At 53.3% G+C, this 10,457-nt stretch overlaps 1 protein-coding gene across 1 annotated transcript in view; it reads left to right on the top strand.

The window, feature by feature from the left end:
- Positions 1-5,232: 5,232 nt before the first annotated feature.
- Positions 5,233-10,457, top strand: part of PAX1 (paired box 1) — a 9,006-nt gene continuing 3,781 nt past the window's right edge. Inside the window, exons 1-4 of the mRNA XM_039874587.1 lie at positions 5,233-5,707; positions 6,144-6,773; positions 8,364-8,506; positions 9,042-9,264. Coding sequence (XP_039730521.1) covers positions 5,431-5,707; positions 6,144-6,773; positions 8,364-8,506; positions 9,042-9,264 — 1,273 coding nt within the window. The 5' untranslated portion in view covers positions 5,233-5,430. The remainder of the gene's footprint in view (positions 5,708-6,143; positions 6,774-8,363; positions 8,507-9,041; positions 9,265-10,457) is intronic.

Here is a 10,457-nt window from a genome sequence, read left to right as displayed (position 1 = left end):
CTCTACACATGTCCTTCAGTTTCCATGTTCTCAATCCATTCGCCAGGTTCTATGTCCATGGAGGATCAGAAATTTCCAAAGCATTCAAGGGCAGCACACTTCAAACTGGTTCTAATTAGCCTGGCTGGTATGGATGTCTCACACGTGTCAATATCTGCAGCAGAGCAAGTCTGATCCACAGGGGCATCCTCTAGGCAGTGAGTCCCTCGCCTACTGCTTTTTTGTTTGTTTGTTTGTTTGTTTGTTTGAGTCATCTTGCAGGCAGTCATGCCATCACCCACTTGGTTTCCTTAGAAAATACCACTTCTATCCTTTGCATACTGTGGATACTCTTAGATTTCTCCTTTTTCAAGTTCCCAGACCTTGTTTAGGAGATATGCCCCATGGACATTTTTAAATTTCCCAAATATTTCTATTTTAATATTGCTGTTTAGACTTTTACTACTGTCACATAAACATTTTTGAGAGCTCACTGCAAAGGTGGAATTTTGACCAGTGCTCAAAGCCCCTTGGCAGGCTTTCATGTTGATGGAATGAAATGAAATAGATTTAATGAGACACTATAGGTCATTTTATATAAAGAGAAACTGAGGCTTATTTGTCATGCCTGGGACAAGAGGGAGACATAAGAGCAATAAGGGAAACCCTGGATTTTGCATGCATAAGAATATACATGAAAGAATGACAAGGGCACTGCTCCTTCAGAAGACTCAAAGAAATTATTTGTACAAATGGCACTAGCTTCCTGTAGTTTATTTTTATCATCTAAATGCGACATTTAAAATGTTTCTACTCCAAAAGGAATGTTATAAATGTGGTAGTCAGATCCCTGAATTGCAGGGTAGAAAGTATCTTAGATCTTCGTTCCCGACGCTCAATTTTCCCGTTTATTTCTAGTGGAGGTTTCTCTCCTAATCTGTTTCCCAATTTTTTTCCTACTCTCCGAATGAACTCGGGGAACTGCTTTGTTATTCACGTGGAAAATATTAATCTATTCTTGCTTATTCATTTTATTTTAGGAAAATGAAAATAAAAATTTTTATCTGCTTTTCTCTCCTTGCATTTCCAAGGACTTAATTGCACAGTCAGCTGCCAGTGTAGGCAGAATCAGGCTCCACCGCATCACTGCCGGCTTGACCCGCTTGCTTTCGACAATAAACATTTCTAGGCTAGCAACTAAAAGGTGAGGCTAAGCAAAGAACTTCAATTCCACCATGGTCCCAAGCAGTCTGAAAAACCGAGGACTGTATTTCACGTTCTTGGGGCTCCATTTTAATGCTATTTGGCATCATCATTAACGTCTTCCATTTGGGGTCTAGGCAGTATGTGAGTCCCAATTTGGAGCGGCAGGTGCGGGGTGCAATTCCCCCATCCTCTTTCCCTGTGAGGTCACTTGGTGGGGAGGAAGCACCATCTAGGCCCTCGCCGGCCACTCACAAACGAACCAATTCAGCCCCTATGTCTCTTCCCTCTTCCTCACTCTCTCCATTCCCTGTGGTCACTCCGGGTGGGATTTCGTTGCTTTGTATCATATTCCGGTTTCCTGCAAGCTAGTTCTCTGTTCACGGGTTCCCTGAGGGTTTTCAGTTTCCTGGTCTGGGTCACCTTTTCCTCCCATCCATCTCCTTTCAACTAGCCACTTCTTAATCATTACTCTTTTAAAGTTTGGCGCGCGGGATCACATTTGCAAAACTGTGCGTGTGTGAAGGGGCACAATATAACTTGGAGCATAAAGTGAATCTGTAGCCTGCGCTGCTCTTTTACAAAGTAAATTTGAAAAGAAAACTAAGATATTCGGTTTGCTTGACTATGCTTTCGAACCACACAACTCACCGCACAGTGCTCTTAAAATCGTAGCAAAAAGCATGGGGCGTGAGCTGAGCCAAGACACATCCCAGAACGATAAGGGCTCCGCAGGCCTGAGTGGAGGCTGTCTGGGAGGACCCAGGATCCTGACTCTGCTCACCCGGCGGGAGGTTGGTGTTGGCGGGTATCGGCATTGGTCATTTGTGGGGCCCACACTTGGCCCAAAGCCCTCCGGGGACGCTGCCTGTGTTTCCTGCTCTCGGCTCCTTACGGCCGCTGAACTGAAAAGCGCCCAGCCGGTAGTTGTTATTTCTGCTCTGCGGGACGTGAGAAGGATTTAATCTATTTGTTTAGGTTTCTCCTGAAGATCTCGAAATGCACGGGGCCTCGGTACATCTTGGCCTATTGCGACCGGCACGTTTCGTTTGCACTCATATAACTCCTCGAAACAGTCTCACCAAAAATCAGAGACGCAGGAGAGGTGACGTGGGGACGACTGTCGCTTCAAGGAAGATCTTGTATCGAAACCCATGCAGCTTTAACATTCGGGTTTTGGTTTCAAGCAAACCGCCAGGGAGTATTCACCCGCAACCCCTCCTGCCGCCGCCAACCCTAGTCCCAAGAAGGGCAGGTACTCTCTTCCTCCCTCCTCTTCGCCTCACGTTTTGAGCACTGACTGCCTCTCCTTTCTCTGCCTTAGGAAACTTGGGTCAGTTTCCGGGGTTACATGGGGGACCGTCGAGTCCCTCCTCTGTCCCTCTGGACATCCAGCCCCAGTTGGACGCGTCACGCCCCGGGTGCCGGCGCGCGCCCTTAGCTCAGCGGCTCCCGCGACCCTGGGAGCCGCTTTTCACCTTATTCCAAGCCGCGCCCAGGGCACTCAAAACTACGGAGCCAAACACAGCCAAGCACAGACGTGGATCCCGCGAGCTTTTTACCTCTGCGCGCTCAGCGCTGGCCCCGTCGCCGCTCCCTGGTCATAGAGGGGATAAAGCTGCCTCTCGTGGAGGTGGAAGAGACGTTTCCTTTCATTCTGCAACCTCACCTTTGGGCCACCTCTCCTCTAACCTAGCCAGCCACGCGAACTCGCAGAGCAGCGCCGCGGGCCGACAGGGGGCGACAAACTGTAAGCTTTTCCGAAGGCTGGTTGTGAGCAAGCTGCACGAGCGCTGTGTGGTCCCGGCGGCGGGGTTGGAGGAAGATGGGATGTGAAGTGAGGGCCGGCAGGCTCTGACACCTTAGAGAGACCCTGGACGCAGTCCTCGGACCATCTACCACAGTTCCAGACAAACTTCGCTGAGGGGAATGCGGGAAGATGCCTTTCTTGGCTGCACTTCCCTGTACTTTGTTGCCAGAGCCTCGCGCTCTACTGGCAGAGGTGGGGTGATTTCCCCCTGACAGTGCAGTTAGGACGGAATCAGCTGTCAAGAGGCACCGCCGGCTTTATTGTTTCTTCTCTGAGCGTGCCTGTCGACTCCTCACGCACAGGGGAAAGAAATGGCTTTAGCTGCTTCACTTTATCTCGGGGGATGGATACTGAAGTTTCCAGCTATAGGAACAGTCTTTTTGGTCTCCGGGCCTGGCTTGAAATTCAGTCAACGGAAGTCTAGATCAGGGCAAACAGGGTCCGAAAACATCTGGACATAACTGTGCGGGGGTGCATCGCACTGGGCGCAGCCTCGGAGCCCTCATCAGCTGGTGCATGTTCAATCTTGCTCCATACCTTGGAAGAACTCCTGGCTGCGGTTTGCCCACCATAATCCAAACCACCACTTTACCCAGTCCTTGCCCCAACCCTGCACAGTCGTGTACTGGCCTAGTCGTCTAAATAGTACCCCACCCTCGTCAGCGTAGCCTGTCCTCTCTGATCCCTGTGGCCTTCCTGAGGCTGCACTGTCTTCTCCGTGATGCGGGAGGAGAGAGTCCTCGCCACCTTAGAACTTGAGTTTTCTTTCCAAGGATAATTCTTGCCTGTGGCTAGGGCTCCAGCCCTGCTGACCCTATGCCTTCCCTCCAGAGAGCCCAGGATTTATGATTCAGGCCCTCCTAAATGACACATTTGGACAGGTTGATTCGGAGCCGGCTTTCTGATCCCACAGCAGAGGTAAAGGGGTCAGGCTGCTCTGATCGGGTCCATCTGCAGCATCGCGCGAGTGCCGTGCGCAGCTCTCCGTCAGCTCCCAAGCGTTAGACTGTCCGCAGGAGGGTAGCGGGGAATGCTTCCCGCTTCCTGAGGAGAGCACTAGGCTCCCTCCTAGGTCCCCTTTCCTCTATTGTACCTTTAATCCAATGCCCTTGGCTCTTACTGGCCTCAAACTCAGAAGTCCCAGGTCCCTGCCTCCTCGTGTCAGTTCAGGGCAAAATCAGAAGCTTTCTCCCTCCACCTGCCCTCTCATGGACCCCACCACGGGGCTCCCTCTGCGACTGCCACAGGTTTGGAAGTCTAGAACTGGGCGTTGATGCAAGATAGAAATATGGAAAAGAGTTGACGTTCGTGTTAAGGCCAAAGAGTTCAGGGCTAAGCAAACTCCTGCTTAAATGGAGAGGAAGGACCATTCAGTGACTTAACAAAGACCTCCTGGAAGCCGCGGGTGTTGGGTGAAATGTGAGGCCAGGCCGCCCAGGTGTGGAAGGATTCAGGGTTCCCCGTCCGGATTAGGAAAAAGAAAAACAAAAAACAAAAAACCCAAACTGTCCTTCAGCCTAGAGCGGGAGCTACCGGCGCGTGCAGTGTACGGCAGGCAGCCAGGACGCGCCTGGGGTCCAGAGAGCCCAGGCTGTCTACCCTGGAGGCAGCAGATCGGAATCCCTTTCTGACCTGCATCCTGTGTCACTTTAGAAAGGAATGAATTCAGGTAGATGGGCCTCTCTGCAGGAAGACAGAATCTAGAATGTGCCACTCTCACATCACTGAAATCACAGCACTATCCCAAGGGAGAGGGTGGCTATTAAATATTGTAAAGATTTTCTGAAAGCAGGCTTGGGGTGCCGGCCAGAATGGGACATGCGGAAGCCTTGGGCCCTTCACCCTGCATCATGATGAATGCTCCCTGCTGCTGCTACACTCGCAAGCCGGAAATGGGGCACTGGAACCACTCTTTCTGTACCCCCTGCCCAGAGAAAGGGGCGGTAGAGGCAGTCATACACTGACCACCTTGCCAGAATCAACTTTAACATTCTAATATCTTAGCAGTAGTGGTGGTGGATATAGTAATAATGCTAAAACCAAAACTAGTACTAGTACTAATAAATATCTATCAATTGAAATGACTACCCTATCTCTATTACAACTGGAGGGGTAAGGGGCTTCGAGGGGAGATGAGCAAGTGGAAGGTTTCAGGCCTTCCAGGCCGAGCTTGGGCTAGGAAGTGTGTGTGTGTGTGTGTGTGTGTGTGTGTGTGTGTGTGTGTGTGTGTGTGTGGGGAAGGTTTCAGAGGAGGGCCAAAGGGGGAGGAGGGGGTAATGTTTCACCGCGGGGAGGGGGCCGCAGGGGTGCAGTGACGGGAACCAATGAGCTGCCAACTTGCGCGTCTCCGGCGTGACTGCCGAGATTGACGTGGAGGACACGTCAAATTGATTCCCGCAAGCTGCAGCCTCCCGGTCAGACGAATTTCTCTTAATCGGATGAAGTTCACCCTGGGCCTGGGGTCGCGGGCGTGGAGAGTGTCCTGGGAGGCGGCGGCGGCAGCTGCAGCAGCAGGTCCGGGGGCGGACGGCAGCGCGCTCAGCGGCGGCGCACAGCGCGTTTCCAGCCCGCGGCCTGGCCGCCGGGGCGCTCGGCTCGCGCGCGTCCTCCCTCTATGCCTCTCCCGCTGCGGCGACTCCCAAGCTCTCCTGGACTGCGCCGGGCCCAGCCCCGGCCGCCCCGTCGCCAGGCAGCTGGTTGGCCCGTGCGCCATGGGTAAGGGGCGGGCAACAAGCAGGGCGCGGGTGGGCTGACGAGGTGGATTGTGTCCCAGCGCCTTCCTTTCCTCCTTCCTGCTTTCCTTGGGAGACCAGATCCTGGGTCCTACACCAGACGCGTTCTCCGCACATCCTCAGCCTTCGGGGCGGGGTGGGAGTGGGGGCGGTTCGGCGGGTCCCGGAGTGGTATGTCTCAAGTAGACGCATCAAAAGGGCATGGAGGGCTGTAGCGCGTGGCGCTCTCCTCTGCGGTCCCTATGCCGGTGCCCACTCCCTGAGCCAGACCAAGGCTGTTTGCCGGCATACTCAGGGTACACGCGGGTCACTTTTCCGAGGCGCGCCTGGGTGCGGCCCCTAGCCCCGTGCAGACACCCTTGGCTCACCCGCCCTTGTTTTCTCCCTCTCCTGCTCACTATCCTCGGGCGCGTCCGCAGAGCAGACGTATGGCGAGGTGAACCAGCTGGGCGGCGTGTTCGTTAACGGCCGCCCCCTGCCCAACGCCATCCGCTTGCGCATCGTGGAGCTGGCGCAGCTTGGTATCCGACCCTGTGACATCAGCCGGCAACTTCGCGTATCCCACGGCTGCGTGAGCAAGATCCTGGCGCGCTACAACGAGACAGGCTCTATCCTGCCCGGGGCCATCGGGGGCAGCAAACCCCGCGTCACCACCCCCAACGTGGTCAAGCACATTCGGAATTACAAGCAGGGCGACCCTGGCATCTTTGCCTGGGAGATCCGCGACCGACTGCTGGCCGATGGCGTCTGCGACAAGTACAACGTGCCCTCTGTGAGCTCCATCAGCCGCATCCTGCGCAATAAGATTGGCAGCCTGGCGCAGCCTGGGCCCTACGAGGCGACCAAGCAGCCACCGCCACAGCCAGCGCTGCCCTACAACCACATCTACCAGTACCCTTACCCAAGCCCTGTGTCGCCTACGGGCACCAAGATGGGCAGCCACCACGGGGTCCCAGGCACAGCAGGCCATGTCAGCATTCCCCGTTCATGGCCCTCGGCGCACTCGGTCAGCAACATCCTGGGCATCCGGACGTTTATGGAGCAAACAGGTCAGTCGTGGAGGTCTTCTGTAGCCTTTTTGGAAGGGGCAGAATCGGAGATTGGGGGGTGGGCATGAAGGTGAGGCGTCACACTGCTTGTCCTCCTTGGACCAGTTTTGGCCCTGGGGACGTCTGGGGCTGGCCAGAGAGTCTGAGGGTCCCAGGCCTTCTGTGGGAGTCCTCAGACATCTTGAACTTTTTATGACAAATATGGAAAATATTTCCCAAATGGAAGAGCAATCGTAGACCACAAATTCGGAGGCCTGAAATTGCGCTTTTTCATTCTTGCAAAAAGTATGCAAACTCCTATCGTCAGATCTAAGCCAAACAAACCACAAAGTCAATTCTGCGACCCTTTCTTAAGGGTCTTTCCAGATCCATCACTGTTTCCCAAAGGGTTCTGTTCCTCCCAGGACCAAAGGCTCTTTTAAGTAAAAAGCAAAAGGGCCGCCTGTCTTGTCTAGTGGCCTAGATATCCAGCAGACCCATGGCCTTGCAGGTCCTGGAGCTTAGACAGTGACAGTGCCCCAGGACTGCAGCTATTCTCCAGTGAAATCTCACAGGATTGCTTGTAATTAGAACTCAGCAAATTGCTGGTCATCTTTTTCAGTAGGGAAGGAAGGGGGAGAAGGAAGGAGAAGGGATCGGGCGGCCTTGGTGCTGGGCTTGAGAAGAACCTGTGTGGGCCGGACCAAGTCCCAGTTTCTTCGCACTGTCCCTTGCTCCCAGCAGCTGGGCAAGGGACGGCCCACTCTTATGCAAGCAGACTCAAGAGGATGGTAAAAAGTAAAATTTACCACAGCCCAAGGTGGGGGGTGGGGGAGGGAAGAAACTGAAATCTTAGCTTCAGAGGCAGTGGGGCACTCCAGGAGGCCTCCCACGTTGTTTCTCCTGGTAGCTCAAACCCAGCCTGGGCCACTGGCTGAGGCCAAAGCTTCCCCTGGAGTGGCCTGTGGTCAGAGAGGTAACCTCACCAGGTCCACGCTCAGATCTGGAGCTTTCTCACGGTTTCCTGCGCACACACATGCAGGAGGAGCAGACATGTGCCCTTGATGTGCGCTGGTCGCTGGGCTGACGCCTCTTTTGGGAGATATTGGATGTCTCCAAAGGCAGTTCTGAGTAGGACTGTCTCCCAGCTCTCCAGATGCTTGTTGAGACTTTGAGAAACCCAAGTAATTCTCACGAGCCAGCTTTGTATTTGAACTTGAAACTTTCGCGGCGCGCCTCTGGATAGTGGGAAGGCGCCTTGGCTGAGTGCATCCGGCCATTGTCCCACAGGCCGCCTCTCCTCCAGAGACCTCCTGTTTTGGCGGAAGCGGGTCTCAGGCTGGGAGGAGCGAGGAGCAGCATCTCCCCCTCTAAGAGTGAATGCTAAACCCTGTGCGGCAACTCTGCTCCCCGCCCGTCCCCCACCTCCGCTGCCTCCTCCAGTTGTTCCCGCAGAGTTTGGCTACTTTAGGTGTTCTGAAGACCCTGACCACTCCCTCAGAGACAAACTAAGTGCTTGTAGGCACGTGTGTAAACGACCGTGGCAGAGGGCTGCGTGTGTCAGCAGCACAGACTGAGATGCCCCTATTAATCCGTCTTGTTTCCCCGCAGGGGCTCTGGCCGGGAGCGAAGGCGCCACCTACTCCCCCAAGATGGAAGACTGGGCCAGCGTGAACCGCACAGCCTTCCCAGCCACCCCAGCAGTGAATGGCCTGGAAAAACCGGCCTTGGAGGCGGACATTAAATACACTCAGGTAACCGAGGGGCAGGGTAAAGAGGTGTCCTTAACCAGGGAAGCAGAAGGATTGGGGGGTGTGCTGTACTGGGGAAAAAGAGAGAAAGAAGAGAAAATTCCCCCAGGTCAGGGAACGAATGTCTGATGTCAAGATGTATGGCAGCTCGGCCACCAAGACCTGTGCGGTATTTTCTCTCCTTTTCTAAAGTGCACTAGTTTGGGGGAGGCTGGCTTTCGAGGGGATTGAGTTACCTTTTGCCAAGATACCTTTGCTACAAAAGCTGGAATTCGTAACATAGATGGTTGAAGAATCACTTCCTTTAAATAAGACTGGTGAATACCATGATTCTCCTCACCCCAGCATTATTTATAACAACTTAAGTAGAAATCACTTTGCCAGAGTCCTTACTAGGAAAATTTGAGGCCAATGCTTGCATGAGGATAATTGAGGAGCCAGCGGGAAAAATGAGGATGCCCCGCCTCATAACTGCATGCGCTGGAGAAGAACGCTGGGTTGCCTGCTGCTGATGGTCTGTCTCTCTTTGTCCTCACAGTCGGCCTCCGGCCTCGCCGCAGTGGGCAGCTTCCTCCCGGCCTGCGCCTACCCGGCCTCCAACCAGCACGGTGTGTACAGCACGCCAGCCGGCAGCTACCTAGCGCCTGGCCCACCGTGGCCGCCAGCGCAGACCCCCACGCTGGCGCCCCACGGTGCTAGCGTCTCTGTGCATAGTGGAGAGCTTGCTGCAGCGATGACCTTCAAGCATCCTAGCCGAGAAGGTGAGGGGCACGGGTGGGGCAGGGTTAGATGAATGCAGAGCAGGTTAGGAAGAGTATGAATGAAAGGGAATGCAAGAGTGGGAAAAGGTAGTGACAGAAATTTGATATTTGGCATGAATTCTTCCTCTGTGTTAAACGTTAAGCCTGTAGCTTCTTGGAGTGGAATACTTTCTAACAGATGTATGCTGTGTCACTAGAAAGGCAGGCAGAGGTTGAGAGACTGTCCTCCCCTGACTTGTACGGAAAGAGAAGAAAGATGGTCAGGTTTGGTTCTAGTTTATATGCTTTTGGCCAAATTATTACTTCTCTCTGGGTCTCATCTCTCCATCCGTAGAAGGATCTGGAAGCACCATCCAGGCTCTTTTCTCTGTGGCCCGAGGAGCTTGTCTTCTGTGGTGAGACTGCCATGGCACCTGGATTTGCACCTGGATCCTTCCAGGCACTACCCATCTTGCCTGTCTCTTTCTTTCAGATTCTTCTCTTTTTCTTCTTCCCCCTCCTTCTCCTTTTTAAAACCAGACCCCGTTCTCTCCTTGAATTCACTTTTTTAAACACCTTCTTGGGAAAGGAGAGAGAATTTCAATCATGTGTCCTTAAGTCTAGATTCTTTTGAATTCTGTGGGATTTGATGGTCCTTTCTGTGAGAAATGTGTCTGGGAGTTCTCTCTCCTCCTCCAACAGTTCTCCCTCCTCCTCCTCCTCTTCCCTCCTCTCCTCCTCCTCCTCTTCCTCCTCCTCCCCCTCCTCCTCCTCCTCCTCTCCTCCTCCTCCTCCTCCTCCTCCTCCATAAATCGACTCCCTGATGAGTCAAACAGATTCGAGGTATTTAATTGATGGTCAACAGCGTGAGGGGAGTTTTCTTACATTGACCTTCAGGTTCTGGTTTTTCTTATAACTTGGGAAACATCACTTGCTCTTGAGTCTTCATTTTCCTCATAAGTTAAAGGAGTGGCTGAATTTCCTAATTTCGAACCTGCCTGCATTTAAGTTCTGATCACCAGAAATTTGCAACTTCAACTACCCTGGGAAAGGAATGAGTCACCTCAGGGGTCTGAGCTCCAGCAGCGAAGGAGATGGGGCACAAACCTGGGGGGTAGCATAGGATAGAAGGGTGTTCCAGATTACAAAAGGATCTTTACTAGCTGATCCACCTTATACTTGCCAAGGCGGAAGTGGGAGGCAGATGGATGTGG

The sequence above is a fragment of the Pteropus medius genome, unplaced genomic scaffold (genome assembly GCF_902729225.1).
Source record: "Pteropus medius unplaced genomic scaffold, Ma_sr-lr_union100, whole genome shotgun sequence".
Taxonomy (NCBI): Eukaryota; Metazoa; Chordata; class Mammalia; order Chiroptera; family Pteropodidae; genus Pteropus; species Pteropus medius.
The sequence above is the reverse complement of the archived record's forward strand: the minus strand, read 5'-3'. Positions and strand labels throughout refer to the sequence as shown.